At 45.6% G+C, this 21,672-nt stretch overlaps 1 protein-coding gene across 1 annotated transcript; it reads right to left on the bottom strand.

The window, feature by feature from the left end:
- Positions 1-4,526: 4,526 nt before the first annotated feature.
- fam89a (family with sequence similarity 89 member A) lies at positions 4,527-21,531 on the bottom strand. Its single transcript, XM_072498472.1, has 2 exons — positions 21,165-21,531; positions 4,527-7,768 (listed from the first exon to the last, which is right to left on the bottom strand). The coding sequence occupies exons 1-2, from the start codon at positions 21,420-21,422 to the stop codon at positions 7,484-7,486; spliced, it is 543 nt and encodes a 180-aa protein (XP_072354573.1). The 5' UTR covers positions 21,423-21,531; the 3' UTR covers positions 4,527-7,483.
- Between the last annotated feature and the right edge of the window lie 141 nt (positions 21,532-21,672).

Raw genomic sequence — 21,672 nt, 5'->3', positions numbered from 1 at the left:
ATTCTTCTCACATGTCCATAAGGCTTATTCCCGAATCGACTTTTTCATCTTGAGTAGGGCGTTGATAGCGAGAGTAGAGGATACTGAGTATTCGGCAATAGCCATTTCAGACCACGCCCCGCATTGGTTGGACTTGGAGATGGGGGAGGAGAGGGGCCAGCGCCCGCTGTGGCGCTTGGAGGTGGGGCTGTTGGCGGACGAGGAGGTGAGCGAGCGGGTCCAAGGAAGTATAGAGAGGTACCTGGAGACCAACAACAATGGGGAGGTGCGAGTGGGGATGGTATGGGAGGCACTGAAGGCGGTGGTGAGGGGGAGAGCTGATCTCCATTAGGGCCCACAAGGAGTGGAGGGAGCGGGGGCGAGAGGGAGAGGCTGGTGGGGGAGATGGTGAGGGTAGACAGGAGATATGCGGAGGAGCCCAAGGAAGGATTGTTGAGGAAGAGGCATAGCCTCCAGGCCGAATTCGACCTGGTGGCCACCAGGAAGGCGGAGGTGCAGTGGAGGAAGGCCCAGGGGGTGATTTACGAGTATGGGGAAAAGGCAAGCCGGATGCTGGCGCACCAGCTTCGGAAGCGGGGCGCAACTAGGGAGATCGGGGCAGTTAAGGACGAGGGGGGGTGGGGGAAGTGTGGTGCAGAGTGGAGCTGGCATCAATGGGGTCTTCAGGGACTTCTGCGAGGAATTGTACCAATCCGAGCCCCCACGGGAGGAGGGAGGGATGGGCCGCTTCCTGGACCAATTGAGGTTTCCAAAGATGGAAGAGGGACTGGTGGCGGGATTGGGGGCCCCGATTGGGCTGGAGGAGCTGATCAAAGAGATTAGAAGCATGCAGGCGGGGAAGGCACCGGGGCCGGACGATTTCCCGGTCGAATTCTATTAAAAATATATGGACCTGTTGGGCCTGCTGTTAGTTAGGACCTTCAATGAGGCAAGGGAGGGGGGGGCTGTGCCCCTGACGATGTCCCGGGCACTGATCTCCTTGATCCTGAAGCGGGACAAGGATCCCCTGCAGTGTGGGTCTTACAGACCGATTTCCTTGCTAAATGTAGATGCCAAGGTGCTGGCGAAGGTCTTAGCCACGAGGATTGAGGATTGTGTGCCGCAGACCATCCATGAAGACCAGACGGGGTTTGTGAAGGGGAGGCCGTTGAACGCGAATGTGCGGAGGCTTTTGAACGTTATCATGATGCCGGCGAGGGAGGGGGAGGCGGAGATAGTGGTGGCGATGGACGCTGAGAAAGCCTTCGATAGGGTAGAGTGGGGGTACCTGTGGGAGGTGTTGAAGAGGTTCGGGTTTGGGGAGGGGTTTGTCAGGTGGGTTAGGCTGTTGTATGAGGTCCCGATGGCGAGTGTGGCCACAAACAGGAGGAGGTCCGAGTACTTTCGGTTGCACCGAGGGACGAGACAGGGATGTCCCCTATCCCCCCTGCTCTTCGCACTGGTGATTGAACCCCTGGCTATGGCACTGAGGGAGTCAAGGAACTGGAGGGGGTTGGTGCGTGGTGGGGAGGAGCATAGGGTTTCACTTTATGCGGACGACCTGCTGCTGTATGTAGCGGACCCGGTGGGAGGAATGCCGGAGGTAATGAGGATTCTTAGGGAATTCGGGGACTTTTCGGGGTACAAGCTCAACATGGGGAAGAGCGACCTGTTCGTAGTTCATCCAGAGGACCAGGAGAGGGGGATTGGCGAGCTCCCACTAAAAAAGGCAGAGAGGAGCTTCAGGTATCTGGGAGTCCAGGTGGCCAGGAGCTGGGGGGCTCTGCATAGGCTTAATTGTACAAGGTTGGTGGAGCAAATGGAGGAGGAGTTCAAGAGGTGGGACGCGTTGCCGCTGTCCTTGGCAGGTAGGGTGCAGTCAATCAAAATGACGGTGCTCCCAAGGTTTTTGTTCCTGTTCCAGTGCCTCCCCGTGTTTATCCCGAAGGCTTTTTTCAGGTGGGTTAACAGGAGCATAATGGGGTTTGTGTGGGCGCAAGGGACTCAGAGGGTGAGAAGGGTGTTCCTGGAGCGGAGTAGAGATAGGGGGGGACTGGCACTGCCCAACCTCTGTGGATAATACTGGGCCGCCAATGTGACGATGGTGCGCAAGTGGGTGATGGAGGGGGAGGGGGCTGCATGGAAGAGGCTGGAGACGGCATCTTGTGTGGGTACGAGTGGGGAAGATCTCGGAAACTTACCAGGTGATGCAGGAGGAGGCGGCCTCGGTGGTGGAGTTGAAAGGTAAGTGGGAGGAGGAGTTGGGATAGGAAATTGAAAGGACGTGGCCAGACGCCCTGGGGAGGGTGAACTCTTCCTCATTGTGCGCAAGGCTCAGCCTCATAGTTTAAGGTGCTGAACAGGGCACACATGACTGGGACAAGGATGAGTCGGTTTTTTTGGGGTGAGGACAGGTGTGTTAGGTGCTCAGGGAGTCCAGCAAACCACACCCATATGTTCTAGGCATGCCCAGCGCTGGAGAAATTTTGGAAGGGTGTAGCAAGGACAGTGTCGAGGGTGGTAGGATCCAGGGTCAAACCGAGCTGGGGGCTCACAATATTTGGGGTGGCAGAGGAGCCGCGAGTGCAGGAGGCAAAAGAGGCCGGAATTCTGGCCTTTGCGTCCTTGGTAGCCCGGCGAAGGATTCTTCTTCAGAGAAGGATGCAAGGCCCCCAAGCGTGGAATCCTGGATCAATGGTATGGCGGGATTTATTAAGTTGGAGAGGGTGAAATTCGCCTTAAGAGGGTCAGTACAAGGGTTCTTTAGGCGGTGGCAACCGTTCTTAGACTTCCTGGCAGAGCGGTAGACATTGGTCAATAGCAGCAGCCACTCAGGGAGGGGGGTGGGTGGGTCACTATTATTTTTTTTGTTATTTACACTGGAGGGTCTGAGGGGTTGTATATACTTGTTGTATTAAGTCGGGGTGTTAATGTTAATTTATTATTTATGTACAGGGGGCTATGGAGGGTTGTTTTTCTGGGCTGTGTTTTGTACTTAACCTGTTGGGTTTCTTTTTCATTTTGTTATTGATATTTTATGAAAACCTTTAATGAAAATTATTTTTTTTTAAAAAGTGTTTGTTAAATGAAGGACAAAATAAAACCTCTAAAATAAAGTAAATTAACGCAGGCAAGAAAAATGTAATGTATATACACAGCAACTGTTCATAAATGAGAAAAGCCAATAAAAGAGTTTAAAAAAAAAGACATTTCAAAGAGGTTGATAGAATGAGTAGACATAAACACAAGAACGGAGTAGGTCATTCAGTCCCTTGAACCGGTTTACCATGAAAAGAACATGGCTAGGGCTAATCGGACGGTGTCTCTAACTCCACTTTCTATTAAGCCCCCATAACCCTAGACTCCCTCGTCAATCAAAAAATCTAACTCTGTCTTGAATATATGAAGTGACCCAGCTTCCACTGTTCTCTGGGGAACAGAATTCCACAGACTTATTTCAAAAAAGTGAGAAATCCCTAATTTTTCCAAGTGTCCCAAGTTCTGGACTCTCCACAAAGGGAAACATCCACTCAGCATCCACCTGTCACATTCCCTCCGAACCTTTTTTTAAAAAACTAAGATTCACTTCTCGTTCTTTTAAGCTTCAATGAATATATGCCCATCCTCATCCTTCATCCCAAGAACCAGTCTAGTGAATTTTCACAGAGCTGCTTCTAATGCAACTGTATCCTTTCTTAAGGAAACCAAACTGTATACAATACTCCAGATGCGGTCTCAAGGTCCTGTACAGTTGTAGCAACACTTCCCCACTTTTATACTCCATCCCTTGCATTAAACACCAATATTCCATTTGCCTTCTAAATTACTTGCTGTACCGGAGTGCCGATTTTGAGATTAGTGTACCAGGTCATTCAGGTCTCTCTGCACCACAGCATTCTGCAGTCTCTTCCATTTAAATAATGTACTGCTCTTCTACTCCTACTGTCAAAGAGGACAATTTTACATTTTCCCACATTATATTCCATCTGCCAAACTTTTGCCTACTCACTTAACCCATCTATATTCTCTTCAACTTTACGCAAAGTGCAAGCTACGTTTTGGGAGGAAGCATAAAAATTAGAAAGATCTACTCCACAAAAAGATCCCGAACAGTGCAAATCAACAAGGGGCCTAGATATTCAAATACAATTCCATCAAAGTGCATAGATAAAAGCATGAAAAATGCCAACAGAATTTGGGTGTTGTATGCACAGAAAAAGCAATGTTAAAATTTTTAAAAATAGTTAAACCACTCTTTGCAGTTTTGCACATCCCATTATAGAATTCAGGAACTCAAATGTTCAAACAAACCATTCATTGCCAAGGACTGAGCAATTGTTGACATAAACAATGAGATGTGGCTTGTACTGATTTAGGCGCAAGGATCTTGGACCTTGTGACACAAGTGGGCGTTGGCAACTATGGAAGGTATTTACGGATTCTGAAGGACCAAATCACACGCTTCAACTAATTGTCCAAGCAGACCAAGTAATGCATGCATGCACACACAATTACACCAAAAAAAAGTATTGGAGCCAAGACAAATGATATTTTAGCAGTTATTTACTTTTATTATCCTTTAGGAAAACATGCCTTTTCAATATTGTTGTGCATTTAGTCACTGCACACTAGAAAATAAGGATTTTTATAAAATAAAATTCACTGCAAAACTTCAAAAAAAATGAAATGCATTTAAAGGTTTGTGTAGGGAACCTTCAGGCTGGGTATCTAAAAGTATTTTGGTTCTTTGTCAACAGATGTAATGATATACGGTTCTTTCCCAGATATATTTGAGCCATTACAAACTGGAGCACCTTACACTGCATGCAAATCAGTGTCTCACAAATAATCTATAATTGCAGCAAGAGAAACTACTGTTTTAAGAACTAACATTTGGAAATATAGGTGCAAAGGGACAAAAAGGTTTTATATTAAAATGTTTATAATAAGTGTCTCAGCTGCTGCCTCTGGGTATATGTTTCTTGGAAGACTTGTTGATTTTGCAGTTTTTTGATTACACTATAAATTATATTTGTTAGCTTGTAACATCATTTTAAAGCTATCTAAATTAACCAGTTGGTTGGGCAGGAGGTTAGACCAGTGTACAAGATGTGTTACTATCCTTTAACACATTCTAATGGTTAGTTCTGTGATCAAATGATGTAAACTTTCCCTGCAATGCTCTAAAATCCCAGTTATTCCCACTGGGGTGGTGCACTGATACCCGGTCTGAACATCTGATTCAGGATAACTACAGAGCTCAAAATGTAGGTGCAAAACCAGAAAATGGCCTGTGCAAAAAAAGTTCTCAAACTGTAAGCACGCTTTTATAAAAGTAACCAAAATATTTAAATACAAGTGTTCAATTCCCACTGGGGTGGTGCACTGATACCTGGTCTGAACATCTGACTGACAACCACAGAGCTCAAAACGTAGGTGCAAAACCAGAAAAAGGCCCGTGCAAAAAGTTCTCAAACTGTATGCACGCTTTTATAAAAGTAACCAAAACATTTAAATACAATGTTCAATTAGAATTTTGCACCAAACTTTTATAAATTAGAAATAATGTTCAAAAAAATACAGCTGTATTGATACTCCAAGGTTGTGAACCTCAGATACAAAATCAGTAATTACAAAGATTAATAAAACATAGAATTAAATCAAATGCATTCTCATTAGAGAACTGTACAGTTTAAGAAATTGCACTTTTATTCTGAAAGTGCTAGCTGCACATTTATCTTCCATGCACATAAAACCAATTTAATTCAGAGATTATAAAAGCTACATCTCCCCAGTGAAGCTTATACTTCTGCTGGGTTCTCATTTTAAAAACCTACAAACCTCAGCAAGAGATTTATAAAAATAAATAAATAAAGTTCATAATGAATGCTACATATGACTGGGGAGATTAGTTCCTGCCAACAATTCAAGTAGATTGCTACATTTGGGTGATGGAATTTGGTTCCTTCCCATTTAACACGAGGGGCTCAAAATTGCTGCAATTAATTCTACAGGTAAAATATTGCTGTTTAAGTTAATAAATGCAAATCACATTGCTTTATTCATCTCAATTATCTCACGGTCAATCCAATCATCTTTAAATTATTTGTTGGTAGCAGTGTTTTAAATAAATTAGATTTTTGTGGTACTGAGACAGTTTCAAACTATATTCACCAGTTTCCAGGAATATTTCTACAGGAGATGTATACAACCAAGACCATCATTTAGTCTGCACATCATTTGCATTAGATCAGGTAATGTAAAATTAACTTTTCTGGATTAATGTGAAGCAAGGCAGGCAAGAGCTATCAGTCATTAATATGAAATTCTCAATTTAATAACACTCAAAAGAAGCTTTTACTTCCAAGTCATTTGACTAGCTAAATACACTATATATTCACAACAACCTAGGGCAGCACGGTAGCATTGTGGATAGCACAATTGCTTCACAGCTCCAGGGTCCCAGGTTCGATTCCGGCTTGGGTCACTGTCTGTGCGGAGTCTGCACATCCTCCCAGTGTGTGCGTGGGTTTCCTCCGGGTGCTCCGGTTTCCTCCCACAGTCCAAAGATGTGCAGGTTAGGTGGATTGGCCATGATAAATTGCCCATAGTGTCCAAAATTGCTCTTGGGGTTGCAGGGTTAGGATGGAGGTGTGGAGCTTGGGTAGGGTGCTCTTTCCAAAAGCCGGAGCAGACTCGATGGGCCGAATGGCCTCCTTCTGCACTGTAAATTCTATGAAATCTATGAACTTAACCATTATCCGTTTATTGTAGTTCTGTTTACTGGAAAGCTCTTTGAACAGGGAGTAGGACTGTCTGGCTTGCAGATTGGTATGCCAATAGCATTTTATAGTTAGCACAAAGTATTTAACTTGGCTGGGATTGGTCTTTCATTCTAATGTAACATTACTGTTAGAAGGAAGGATCAGTTCTATCCTTCACTGTATGTTGCTCGCCCACAACTGGAATTGTAATTAGGGCAAAAAAGTTGGTTACATTCAGTTTACTGAAGTCAGTTTATAAAATTACTTTACAAGTCCACAGCCCTTTATGTGGTAGTCACAGTGTTTTTGCTTGATGAGGCCTACAGAATTCTCAGTTGTTTATCAACTCGAAGATCAAGTGTGTCACGGTCTTTGATTGCTCAGTATAATCATCATGGCCCAACAAACACTAATTTCAACATCCAGAAAGATTGGACATGACGCAGTCCTACAGAAATTAAATACTTGCTGAGGATCTGCAACGAAACAAATTCTGACTATTTCAAACGAGGCATTGCTAAAAATCAAGCTGGTCAAAGGATTATTCAACGTGTGGAGTTGAAATGACAGCTTATACGTAAATTAGCTTAATGAAATCTGGCTACTAAAAGATTATTGCCTCTCTTTCCATCCACCACCTTTCAACTGAAACAATGCTGACCCTCACGCGAATCAGTTTCAAAATCTACAACAGTATAATGTCAGAAACAGTGTAAAATGTCAAAGCTATAGAACATCTACTATATAGTGATATGAAAAGAATCCTGCATCCATTGGTCTCGGGAATTGAGTGTTTTCGGCATCTCAAGATTTGTCTCCAATTTGTCAGCCTTCCCATTTTCGACAGCGCTCTGTTCCTGGAAATACTCCTCTTCTTCATCAAAGTATCCATTTTCCAATCCATAGGAGCAATCCGAATTAGCTGCAGCTGACAAGTCTTGGCATGTTCCTTTATATTCCTGAATGGATTCATAGAGAGACCACAGCTGACACAGCAATGACATATCCAGCTGGCGCAGGCCAACCTGTGTTTTTTTTAAAAATGGAATAAAAAGCAAAACTTTTAAACCTGCGACAATACAACTTCTCATTAATTGGCGAGTTACAACCACTAAAATACCATACTAGCTAAAAGGAAATTCAAATTTACAGTGGATGCATGCATGCCATGACTTGTCCCCAAAGTAGAGTTCAATTTTAATTGAAGTGAAGCTAAATTTTGAGGGGTGCACACTTTGGCAGAAATTACATGGTGACATAGTTGAGGAAGATCCAGGCCATTGTTCAACAGCATCACCAACTCAAATAAATTACTTTTCTAAACGACTAGCAGCAGAAAGATTCATGGCCATTCCGACGCACACTCCCACCCTATATCTGAAAGGAGTGAAGGAAGGGCTAAGAATGAGACTGGAGCGCTGGCTTTCCCATCGGTTTCTGAAGATCTTGGTTTGGGATTGGAACCTCCATCCACTCCAAACATCCTCACCCTTCCCCCACCCTAAATCAAAGGGAACATAGCTGGAGAAGGGGGATTTTTTGGATTCAGTCTGGAGATTTGCACATCAATGTAAATCACTAATTTTTCAATTTACGTATTCTCCTCCAGTCAGGAATGTCTGATTCCATGGTTATTCATTCAAACTAGTAGACGTTTTCTGGTTAATAATGCACTTGGGAACTAACTGAGAAATAGCAACATTTGTGCCATCACTAAAATTGCTCATTTCCAACTTTGTAACACCAGACTTCATCTGACATAGTTAGTCTTCTGCTGAACCCCTCATTCATGCCTTTGTTGCCTCTGGATTTAAACTATTCCAATGCACCTCTGGCTGGTTTCCCCAAGTTTTACCCTTCATAAACTTGAGGTAATCAAACTGCCTACTTCTTATTTGTAGCAAGTCCCATTCATTCATCCATCAACTCAGTGCTCACTGACTTGCACCAACCTCCAGTCAAACAACCGCTTGACTTTAAAATCATCCCTCCAAGGCCTTACAGCCCCCCACCTCTAATCTCTTCCAGTCCGACAACCCAAGATATTTGGTTCCTCCAATTCCAGTTTCTTGTGCATTCCCAATTATAGTTGCTCCACCACTGGTTGCCATGACTTCTGGAATACCCTCCCGATACACCACCTCCCATAAGCTCTCCAGCTTCTCGCAACCCCAGAACATGAGCATGATTTTCCGGCCCCCCCCCCACACATTTCTCACTCATCTGTTACCCCCTGGAAGAACCCACTCATCCTTACCCGAGTCATGTGTACCCTGTGCACCACCTTGAACTGAATAAAACTCATCCTCGCATGAGGAGGAGGTTGGAGTTCACCCACTGCATCACCTCGCACCAGAGTCCCCAACCTATTTCCCTCCCCAGCTCCTCTGCCCACTTACACTTTATCCTCACCACCTGTGCCTTGCCCTGCTCCCCCAACCAACCATATATGTCCCCAATCCTACTATCCCCCAAATCCTACCAACCCCCAAATTGTCAGGGAGCAGCAGTTGCTCCAACAATGTGTACTCCAGTAACTGGGGGAACAGCTGCCACTCCTTTCGCGCAAAGTCCTACACCTGCATGTACTGAAACTCATTACCATTGGCAGCTCAAACCTCTCCCACAGCTCATCCAACCCCACAAACTTGCACTCAGAACATATCTCTTAACCCGCTCCAGCCCTGCCACCACCACACCTTCTCCACATTCACAACCCAGTATTAATACATCGGGTTCAGGAGCACTAACCCCCCTTTCTGTCTGCCTCTATAGCAGATCCCTCTTCACCTCGGTACCTTCCCCACCAATAGAAACTCCCAAATCAGTGCCTCCACCCGTCAGAAGGAAGCAAGATCAAGAGGGTCTGAAAGACAGACAGCACGTTGGCAGCACATCCATCTTCACCACCTGCACCCTCGCCAATGACAAGTGCAAAACATCCCCGTTAACCTCTCCACCTGTGCATCGTGACGCACGAGTCACCCTAATCCCCAATATCCAAACTGCTCTCTTCCCACCATACACGGTGGTACCCCCAAATTGGTCCCCCGCCCCATTCACTAGGAATACCTCGCTCTTCTCTACCTTCAGCTTGTACCCAGAGAAGGCCCCAAACCTCTCCAACAGGCCCATACTCTCCAGGTCCCACAAACAACATCAGGTCCCACAAACAACATCAGGTTGTCGGAGTACAACGACACCCAATGCTCCCTGCCCTCCCCTCACAATCCCTTGCCACTCGGCCGAGCCCCGAATGGTCATTGCCAAGGGCTCAATTGCCAGCACGAATAACAACGACAACAGCACAACGTTCCCCTGTGCAGCCCAAAATGCCCCGAACTCGTCTCATTCGTACGCATGCTTATAAAGGGACATATGCAAAAGACACACCTATGCAACACTTTGGCCCAATCCCAAACCTACTTAGAATTTCAAACAGGTATGTTCACTCTACCAGGTCAAAGGCCTTCTCCATAACCATGGATACAATAACCTCTGGTGTCTGTCCCCCTGAAGGAGTCATAACATTCAACAGCCTCTTACTGTTGCTGGAGAGCTGTCTTCACAAACTGTTTGATCTACCTCTGGCAAACACCCCTCCAACCCTCACGCCAACACCTTTGCCAGTGCTTTCACATCAGCGTTCAAAGAGATGGACCTGTAAGACCCACACCCTTGTGAGTCCTTCCCCTTCTTTAGAATCAGCAAAATCGACACTTCTCCACCGCCTCACAAAACATCCCCAACATGTGGGAGACCAACTCTGTCGCAATCTGCTTATAAAACTCAGCCAGAAATCCATCCGGCTCCAAGGCCTTCCCCAACTGCATTCCCATGCTACTATCCCATCAGCTCCCTCCGACCCACTGGCTCCTCCAATGCCTGCCTATTCCTCTCCTCCAGCTCTGGGAACTCCAACCCATTCAGAAGCCGGCACATATCCCCCACTTCAGCCTTATACAACTTCTCATTGTACCCCCTGAACACCCAATTTATCTTTTCCAGCTCCGACACCAACCCCTTCTCCACCCTTACCTGCAAAATATTCCTAGACACTGCCTGACGCCACAATTGGTGGGCCAACATATAACTCACCTTCTCTCTATACTCATACCGCACCCCCACTCTTCCTCCGCAGCTGCCCCACCGCCTTGCCCGTCGTCAAACTGCATCTGCAACCTCTTCCTCTTCTCAGCAACTCCTTCAAAAAGGGGCCACTGAATATCTCCTATCCACCTTGATTATCTGGTCTAACAGCCACCGGTATTAGTCCCTCCTTCCCCTCCCCCATGAGCCTTATACAAAATAATCTCACTTCGGACCACCGCCTTCATGCTACCCAGAATGTGCCCACCGACACCTCCTTATTCCGATTAAGCTCCACACAATTCCTAATCGCCACTCTAACAAAATGCCTTGTCCGCCAGAATCTCCACCTGGCCTCTGCACCTGCCCCAAACTTAAGCCTCACCTCCAGCCAATGCGTGCGTAGACAGAAATAACTAATCCCACATACTCTGCCCCTACCATCCTCATCAGCACCACCCGACTCCCCACACACACAAAAAAAAAAAAAAAAAAAAAATCAATTCTAGAGTACATCTTGTCCATGTGCGAGAAGGAGTACTCCCTCCCTCCTGGGTTCCTGATCCACCATCCCCATTCTATCCATAAACCCTCCCAGTTCTCTCCCCATCCTCGACCTTCCCATCAACTTAGGGCTCGACCTGTCCACCTTCGGCTCCGTCACAGTTAAAAACCCCTCCCTTGATCAGCTGTTGCAAATTCAAGTCCAGAACCGCACCTAGCACCCTCTTTACAAACCCAACATCATCCCAGTTAGGCGCATAAACATGCGTCCCCTCTAACACCCCACTCACTATCACAAATCTTCCCCCGGATCCTGCACCTTCCTGGCCCCCACAAACCCCATTTTCTTGCTCGTTGCCTCTCCTCATCTAACTTCTTCCAGCCCTACAACCACACTAAAACAGAAGTGTTCCTGATTCCAGACTCCTATGTATTCACCAATCTTTTCCCAGGGGTCTTGTCCTGGCCAGGACGAACCCCCTGGAATTCCCTTGAAAAATAACCCCACCCGTCAAATCCACAACCAAGCTTTCAATCGCCTCACCTAATGTCTGTTCCGTTGCTCTGTATCAGAATTCTTTGAAATAACCTTTTCCAAACTAAAGGCACTATATGATAACAATAATAATCTTTATTATCAACAAAGGTAGGCTTCTATTAACACTGTAATAAAGTTACAGTGAAAATCCCCGAGTCCCCACTCTACAGCACCTGCTCGGGTACACTCGAGGGAGAATTCAAAACGTCCAAATCACCTAACAAGCATGTCTTTCGGGACTTGTGGAGGAAACCGGAGTGCCCGAAGAATACCCATGCAGACTCTGCACAGACAGTGACCCAATCCAGGAATCAAACCTGGGACCCTGGTGCTGTAAAGCAACAGTGCTAACCACTGTGCTATCATGCCGCCCATATGCAACGTGTAGCTTTTGCTGGTCCAAATTAACTGAACAGAAAACAAAAACAGCAAATCAGAAGGATTTTCTAAATACAGAACAGCAAGTAGAAAAAAATCTTTATTCTTGGAGGGTGTAAACATCTGTGTACTGTGGATAAAGTCAAATTAAAAACTTAAAGGAAACTTAGAAAAATAGAACCATCAATACAAATAAAATGAGTAACATGACGGAAAGGGAACATCGGCTAGGAATAATCTCGGTTCTCTAGCTATCTAACATTGAAATTTCCTCCTATGCCGATTTGCTCTTTGTTTAATTTTCTGCTTGATTAATTTGGGCCAAATAAAGCTACAAGTTGGTAGACAATACAAAAGGAAATAGTACCAGTTTCAACACAAGATGCATACAAAGTAAATATTATTCAGGGTATTTTAGGACCACTGAAGAATCAAGAATATAGTATTAAATATCTAGCATCAGATTTTACACACTGGTACAAGTTAGAACATAGGTTTACTAAAGGAAGATATGGAACAATTGGTGCAAGAAATAGGAAGTGTTGGATCTAAAAATATGTTTGTGGAATGCAACCTGGGCTAATGAGAAAAATCTGTCAAAAAGGAGATAGAGCCTCTGATCGTAATTTATTAATCTGCCTTGCAATGCAAACTGCAAGAGCACTGAATTGTAGTCAGGAAGAGAAGGCAACACTTTACACATTCTCTTTGGTGGTACTGGTCGCTCCAATAAGGCAGTCATTGTTCAGGGTAGGTTCACTTGGGGAATTTAACATTAATCATTTGAATTGGATAATCATTTGAATTGGATATTCCCGTCTTTCACACATCTCCACTTGTCTTTCCAAAGCAGGCCGAAGAAAGCAGGCTGAAGAAACACCAAAATGATCCCAAAATCAAAATTGAGCTGCTTTATTTCAAGGTAAGTGAACATACAGAGCACCAATAAAATTAAAAATGAATACAGTTTTTATGTAATAATAACACCCTAAGCTTTGATGAGTGTGTTTATTCATACTCATCAATAAATCTTTCCAAAAGTGGCATAGCTATCCTAGATAGAACACAACATTCCTCACCCGTTCATGTGTCTATCAAGATACATCTTAAAAAGTTGCCATTGTGCCTACCTCCACTGGCACCCAGTTCCAGGCGCCCACCACCCTTGGTGGAAAAACTTTCCCTCACTCACCTTGAACCTGTGCCTCCTTGTTATGGAGTCTTCTACCCTGGGAAAAAGCTTCTGACTATTCACCCTGTCTGTACCTCTCTGTAGACCTCAAATCAGGTATTCCCTCAGCCTCAATCTTTCCAATGAAAACAATCAAGAGTTTATTCAAACTCTCCTCATAGTTAACACCTTCCAGCCCAGGCAACATCCCAGTAACCTTCTTTGCACCCTCTGAAAAGCATCCACGTCCAGCTGGTAGTGCAGCAACCAGAACTGCACGCAATATTCCAAATGTGGCCTAACTAAAGTTTATAACGGGAACATGACCTGTCAACTCTTGAACTCAACGCCGATGAAGGCAAGCATGTCGTATGTCTTCTTGATTACCTTAACCAACTGCAATCTAGTCAATCTCAAGTAATGGCCAATGTTCAATTAATAAATCATCCTCCAAGTAACAGACATCCATTTGAATAAATCAGGTCTCAGCTAAGAATTAGAAGCTAATTAGAGTAAATGAGGGATTAGACCATAGATAATGATTCCCTTAAAAGTAGAACCTAGTGGGTGAGATTTCATTCCTGAATCGTCTATTTATTTGTGATTTCTTTATGCTATTATGTTTAATGCATTTCTTTGCCATGTATTTCACCATTTCTTTGCCATCTCTTTCAGTTTATGTATTATTATTCTAAGTTTTGATTCAGTTCTTATGCAAGTGTATTAAAAAGTGAATAATTAGCAATAAAGTTGTATTTTCTACACCCCCAATCAACTGGACAATCAATTCTTATTAGAAGGTAAAACAAGAGTCCTGACACTGTGGAACACCACTAGTTACAGATCTCCATTCTTCAGGGTGGCACAGTAGCACAATGGTTAGCACTGTTGCTTTACAGCACCAGGGTCCCAGGTTCGATTCCCGGCTTGTGTCACTGTCTGAGGAGTCTGCACGTTCTCCCCGTCTGCGTGGGTATCCTCCGGGTGCTCCGGTTTCCTCCCACAAGTCCTGAAAGACATGCTTGTTAGGTGAATTGGACATTCTGAATTCTCCCTCAGTGCACCCGAACAAGCGCCGGAGTGTGGCGACGAGGGGATTTTCACAGTAACTTCATTGCAGTGTTAATATAAGCCTACTTGTGACACTAATAAAAGATTATGACAACTACCTTCCACTGTTACTTTGTCTCCTCTTGCCAAGCCAGTTCTTTATCCATCTAGCTAGCACACCCAGAATCCCAAGCGACTTTACCTTTTGTACAGTCTTACCATCCTCCACTTTTACGAAAAAGAGAGGGAGATCTTTAAGGAACTGAGCATATTTTATATATTTGTAAGTGCCCTAGTCTCACATCAAGTAGTGGAAAACCTGGATATTCCAGTCAGTTACAATCTGGACCAAGGAAAACAAACGAAAGATTCTGCAGACTGGAGCAACAACCCAATCCCCAGTAAGACTGTAATCAGTAGGGATTAGGGTGCTAAGCAACAAGAGGAGCCTACTGTCTATTAGATGAATAGTCTGTAGAGAAAAAGTAGTCAAAATTAGTGTTTGGTTTGCCTGTTTAACCCTTTCATAAACAGTTTCTTAAAAAAGTTGTATTTACTGTTGCTGTAAAAGGCTCCATTAAATTGGTTTGATAACTCAATGTAGTACAAGTGTCCAGCATGAATCAATGTAATATCTCCAAAAACTTGCCCTTGTGGGCTTAAGGCACTTCACAAATAAGTGCAAGGAAACAGATGGCAAAGTAGGAAAGGGGAGCACAGTCCAAAAGCTTGGTTAAAGATGTGCATTTTTTAAACTGGACATATTAAGAGGCAGAGCTCAAAACTGTTTAATTAATTTATGGGATGTGGGCATCACTGCTTAGGCCAATATTTATTATTGCCAATCCCTAGTTGCCCTTCAGAAGGTGGTGGGGAGTTGCCTTCTTCAACTATTGCAGTCTCCGAGGTTTAGATCCTCCAGCGCTGTTCGGGAGGGAGTTCCAAGATTTTGACTGAGGGACAGTGAAAGAAAGGTGACATATTTCCATGTCGGGGTGGTGAGTGACTTTGATTGGAATCTCCAGGTGGTGGGGTTTCCAGGTATCTGCTGCTCTTGTCCTTCTAGATGGTAGTGGTTGTGGGGTTGGAAGGTGGTGCCAAAGGAACCTTAGCGAGTTTCTGCAGTGCGTCTTGTAGATGGTACACAAGGTTACCACTTTTCGTCATGGGTGGAGGGATCGAATGTCTGTGGAAGGGGTAGCAATCAGCAGGCTGCTTTGTCCTGGTTGGTGTCATGCTTCTGGACTCATCCAAGCAAGTGGAAAGTATTCCATTACACTCCGGACTTGTGCCTTCTAGATTGACAACAGGCTTTTGGGGGGGGGGGGGGGGGGGGGGGGGGGGGGGGGGGGGGGTCAGGCTGAGAGTTACTTGCCGTGGATTTCTAGTGTAGCCATCCAAAATGGCCACCTACAAAGAATGATGGGAATTATGGTCAGGTTTGGGACACAAGACAAGCTGCAGCTTGTATCTTTGCAAACGGCAGCCCAGAAGCATGCAGGAATTCACACCTGCAAATGGGCCATTCAAGGCGATTAAAATAACAATGGGACCATCAGGTCCATCACATCATCTTCTAGACTAGGTGGCACCGAGGTCCTGCTCGGAGCCCTCCCAGGATTGGCCACTGATGCCCACCCCAAAAGTGATGTGGCAGCCCCTGATTGGATGTGACCAGAGGGTGGAGCCCTGAGGAATTGATTGAGTGACCCAGAAACTGCCCACAAAAGGGGTGGGGAAAGCTCAGCCAGTTAAAAGACAATGCAGCCATGATTTCTGTCTCTCTTGGATCTGACCTATGCCAACCCATGTGCAGCATTATGACCAGACAGACAAGTTCAAGACCAACGATCGCTACCAGACGGATGAGCCCAGCAGAAACAGAGCCCCTTCTTCCACCCAGCCACGCAAGATCCGGACAAAAGGCCTTGTCCATCTGCATGGAGCCGGTTGCCCTGAAGTTAAGTATAGGTTATTGTAGTTGTTAGGTGTAGTTTAACTTGTAGTGTTTTGTGTTGCATGTCAAAGTAATCCTTGTGTGTAAATAAATCATCTTTGAAACTGAACTAACTAACTGGTTGTGCGGTCCTTTGATTGATGTCTGGTAAAGCCTTGTGGTGGTATCATTTGATACCTGGCAACTCTAAAGAGCATCATTATTAAAAAGAGCAAAACTAGCCTTTGACCTGCTCTGGTATCCACCGTATTAACATGGCTAGTCCCGTTCAGTTTCTGATCAATGGTAACCCCAGGATGTCTATTTTGGGGGATTCAGCGATGGCAATGCCATTGAACGTAAAGGGGCAATAGTTAGAGCTGCTCTTGTAGGAGATGGTCATTGCCTGGCACTTGTGTGGCACAAATGTAACTTGCTACTTGTCAGCCCAAGCCTGGATATTGTTCACGTCTTGCTGCATTAGGACATGGACTGCTTCATTATCTGAGGAGTCATGAATGATGCTGAACAAAACATCCCCATTTCTAATCTTATGATGGAAGGGAGGTCATTGATGAAGCAGCTGAAGATGATTGGGCCTATCCTGCGGAACATCTGAAATGATGTCCTGGACCTCCAACCTCCACAACCATCTTCCTTCGTGCCAGGTATGACTCCAATCAGCAGAGAGTTTCCTCCAATTCCCATTGACTCCAGTTTTGCTAAGGTTCCTTGATACCATATTTGGTCAAATGCTGCCTTGATGTCAATACTCTCACCTCACCTTTGGCATTCTGCTCTTTTGTCCATGTTTGAACCAAAGCTGTAATGAGGTCAGGAGCTGAGTGACCCTGGCGGAACCCAAACTGAGTGTCCGTGAGCAGGTTATTGCTGTGTAAGTGTCACTTAATAGCACTGTTGATGACGCCTTCCATCACTTTGCTGATGGAGAGTAGACTGATGGGGCAGTAATTGGCTGGGTTGAATTTGTCTTGTTTCTTGTGTACAGGACACACCTGGGCAATTTTCCACATTGCCAGGTAGATGCCAGTGTTGTAGCTGTACTGAAACAGCATGGCTTGGGATGTGGCAAGATGTGGAGCACAGGTCTTCAGGACTATTGCCGGAATATTGTCAGGGCCCATAGCCTTTGCAGCATCCAGTGCCTTCAGCTGTTTCTTGATATCATGTGGGGTGAATAGTATTGGCTGAAGACTGACATCTATGATGCTGATGATCTCAAGAGACCGAGATGGATCATCCACTCGGCACTTCTGGCTGAAGATTGTTGGGAATACTTCATTGTCTTTTGCACAACATGCTGGGCTCCTGAAGTAACTCATGAAATGTGGAGTAAAAGGAGAGGATTAAAGAAATAGAACCTTCAGGAGGGGATACAAAGTTCGAGTAGATTGCAGAGAAAATGTTTGACATGGGTGTGGGGGATATGTAGACAAGAATTTTATCTTAATTATGTCCTCTGAAGAAAACTGGACATGTAGAGAGAATCCTAAACATAAAACACAAATGTGGGGGTGACAATGTTACAGCTCTCTGGGCAAACAGGTTGTTTGCCAAGGGAATACTATTCCATATTATTTTATACATTGCATAATGTTTTGGCTTATGGCTGTTTATGAGAAGGGCATCCGGTGAAGAGCCTGAAACACTCCAAGGACTGGCAGTTCATCCTTGTTTCTATGTCAGAGACAATGAATAAGTTGCGAAAATGTCAAGCAAGAACTCTTTGGGAAACATGGGGAAGAAGTGAAAACAAGGAACAATCTTAGAATACACCTGCAGGTGCAACCAACATGGCATTGGTCAATGTCAGCAGGACACTACTACTGTTTATATATATATATATATATATATATATATATATATATACACTAAGTGATTTAGAGGAAAATGTAACTGGTCTGATTAGTAAGTTTGCAGACAACACAAAAGGTTGGTGGAACTGCAGATAGCGATGAGGACTGTCAGAGGATACAGCAGGATTTAGATCATTTGGAGACTTGGGCGGAGAGATGGCAGATGGAGTTTAATCCGGACAAATGGGAGGTAATGCATTTTGGAAGGACTAATGCAGGTAGGGAATATACAGTGAATGATAGAACCCTCAAGAGTATTGACAGTCAGAGAGAGATCTAGGTATACAGGTCCACAGGTCACTGAAAGGGGCAACACAGGTGGAGAAGGTAGTCAAGAAGGCATACGGCATGCTTGCCTTCATTGGCCGGGGCATTGAGTATACGAATTGGCAAGTCATGTTGCAGCTGTATAGAACCTTAGTTAGGCCACACTTGGGAGTATAGTGTTCCATTCTGGTCGCCACACTACCAGAAGGATGTGGAGGCTTTAGAGAGGGTGCAGAAGAGATTTATCAGGATGTCGCCTGGTATGGAGGGCATTAGCTATGTGGAGCGGTTGAATAAACTCAGTTTGTTCTCACTGGAACGACGGAGGTTGAGGGGCGATCTGATTGAGGTCTACAAAATTATGAGGGGCATAGACAGAATGGATAGTCAGAGGCTTTTTCCCAGGGTAGAGGGGTCAATTACTAGGAGGCATAGGTTTAAGGTGCGGGTGGCAAGGTATAGAGATGTACAAGGCAAGTGTTTTTTTTAAATATACACAGAGGGTAGTGGGTGCCTTGAACTTGCTGCCAGAGGAGGTGGTGGATGCAGGGACGATAGTGACGTTTAAGGGGCATCTTGGCAAATACATGAATAGGATAGGAATAGAGGGATACGGACCCAGGAAGTGTAGAAGATTTTAGTTTAGATGAGCAGCATGGTCGGCACAGGCTTGGAGGGCCTGTTTCTGTGCTGTACTTTTTTGTTCTTTGACACATTTCCCAAAGTGACAACAATCCCATCAGGAATCCCATGAACAGATGAATTTTGTTTACGTGGTAAAAATTAGGTTAAATGTTAGGCAATTCTTTTCCTAGCAGACGCATGGAATCAATGGTTTGCATGGAGAGTGCGGATTTACTGTATACCTTTGACAAAGAACTGGACCAGTGACCACATCATACAAGAGACTGTTTTGATGAAAGGTCATCAACCTCAAATGTTAACTCTTTCTCTCCCCACAGATTCTCCTGACCTGCTGAATATTTCCAGCAATGTGTTTTTATTTCAGATTCCCAACATATGTTGCCTTTTATACAAGATGTACACCCTAAATAATGTGTTATGGTCAACATGGGAGAGAATTGAGATTGCCTAGAGGGATTCGGAAATAGGCATCAGATTTTCCTTTTTTGATAAATGGCCTCAAATTGCTGATCTGGTATTTTGCCTCTCCCACAAAATTACATGACTGGCACATGAGTTATGGCTAAGGAATCACACCACATCTTGACAGGCTACATGGACCTGATTTTTTTCTGTGCAAGTTTTTTCGTATGTCCTTAGATAATGTACATTTTCACCACCACCTAAGCTCACGTATGTACCAAACAACTCAGCATAGGAAGCACGGTTTGAACTTGGATCACATGAGGTTCAGATGGATCCCTGCCCCATTCAACAGCATATTAGTGAGTGACCCAGGGTTGTCCGGAATATCATCCAATGTCCAGCTCCCCTCCCCAGTGGTCTGTCAGGGCACTTGGATATTGTGCTCACTCCCAGTGCCAGGCATCCCAATAATGTGCCCTACCCAATGTCTGACAGTGTACTGTGCCTCTCCCAATTATCTGACAGTTCACACAAACATTGCACCTCTCCCACTGTGTGTGCACACCAACAGTGTCCCCAACCCAGCCTGACAGTATACTCCAATATAAAACCCTCTTCTCCAGTCTTGACAGTGTACCTCAATACAACACCTCCTCACCAGTTTGACAGTGTACTCCAATAGTAACCCCTCCCCAGTCTGGCAGTGTAGCCCAATATAGTGCCCCCTCCCCAGTCTGACAGTGTAGCCCGATATAGTGACACGTGGTGATGCAGTGGTTAGCACTGCTGCCTCACAGCACTCAGGACCTGGGTTCAATTCCAACCATGGGTAACTGTGTGGAGCCTGCGCTTCTCCCCATGTCTGTGTGGGTTTCCTCCCATAGTTCAAACATGTGCAGGTTAGGTGGATTGGCCACGCTAATTGTCAGCATGGTTTTATGAAGGGTTAAGTCATGCTTGGCAAACTTGCTGGAGTTCTTGGAGGACCAACAAGGTTGATAATGGGGAACCTGTGGATGCAGTACATCTAGACTTCTAGAAGGCATTTGACAAGATGCCACATAAAGACGGTCCCAGAAGGAGATATCACAGGGATGTTCCTCCTTGTGGGGCAATCTAGAACAAGAGGTCACAGATATAGGTTGAATGGCAGTAGATTTAAAACTGAAATGAGGAGGAACTACTTCTCGCAGAGGGTGGCAAATTTATGGCACTCTGCCCCATAGTGGGGTGGAATTGGAGTCATTAAATGGTTTCAAGAGGGAGATAGATAAGTTTCGGATTTTAAAGGGATTTGGGGAACAGATTGGGAGGTGGCTTTGAGACCAGGAAGTGATCAGCCATGATCTGATTGAATGGCAGAGCAAGCTCGAAGGGCTGAATTGCCTACTTCTGCTCCCATCTCCCCCTTAGTGTCTACGGGCATGAGGCACCAGCCCAGCTAAGAGTGCCCTCTTTCAGAGTGTCAGCACAGACTCGATGGGCCTAATGGCCTCCTCCTGTACCCGTAGGAACTCTATAGTGCCCCCTCCCCAACGCGCCGTTAGCCTTCCACACTCACCATCTCTTTCCGGAGCAGGGCCAGTGCAGCGTCCAGGTTGGCCGGTTTGTTGGGCCGGTTGCTGTGGCGGCTGCTGGCGGTGCGGGCCCGGCTCAGGTCCTCCTGGATCATGCAGCGTTTGGCGTACACCCGCTCCATGTCGCGCCACGAGCCGCCGCTCGAGTTCAGCAGCCCGCTCAGGCTCTTCGGTAGCGGCGGCAGGCCCTCCAGGCACGTCGTGTTCGGCACGGAGCCGCCGTTCACCAGCTTCCCGGCCATGTCAGCTGCTCGCCCCGGCGGTTCCGGGTGGGGGAACGATCGGTGTGGCGGTGGGGGATACTTGGGGGGGGGGGGGGGGGGGAGGGGAGGGGCTCCTCCCTCTGACTGCGCGGCGCTCACCTCCTGCGCACGCGCGGCCCTGAGCAGCGGCCGTTAACCCGCATTTAAACCGCTCGCAGTTAACCGCCTCCCCTTCCGAGCGTGACGTCATCCGCCTCGGCCGTGGCAGGCGAACATGCCCTGCCCCCTT

Source organism: Scyliorhinus torazame, chromosome 4 (genome assembly GCF_047496885.1).
Source record: "Scyliorhinus torazame isolate Kashiwa2021f chromosome 4, sScyTor2.1, whole genome shotgun sequence".
Lineage (NCBI taxonomy): Eukaryota > Metazoa > Chordata > Chondrichthyes > Carcharhiniformes > Scyliorhinidae > Scyliorhinus > Scyliorhinus torazame.
The sequence above is the reverse complement of the archived record's forward strand: the minus strand, read 5'-3'. Positions and strand labels throughout refer to the sequence as shown.

Coding starts and splice junctions, on each gene's coding strand:
- fam89a (XM_072498472.1), bottom strand. CDS start 21,422: ATGGCCGGGAAGCTGGTGAACGGCGGCTCCGTGCCGAACACGACGTGC. Junction 7,769..21,164: donor CCCTGCTCCGGAAAGAGATG/GTGAGTGTGGAA, acceptor AAAAAAACACAG/GTTGGCCTGCGCCAGCTGGA.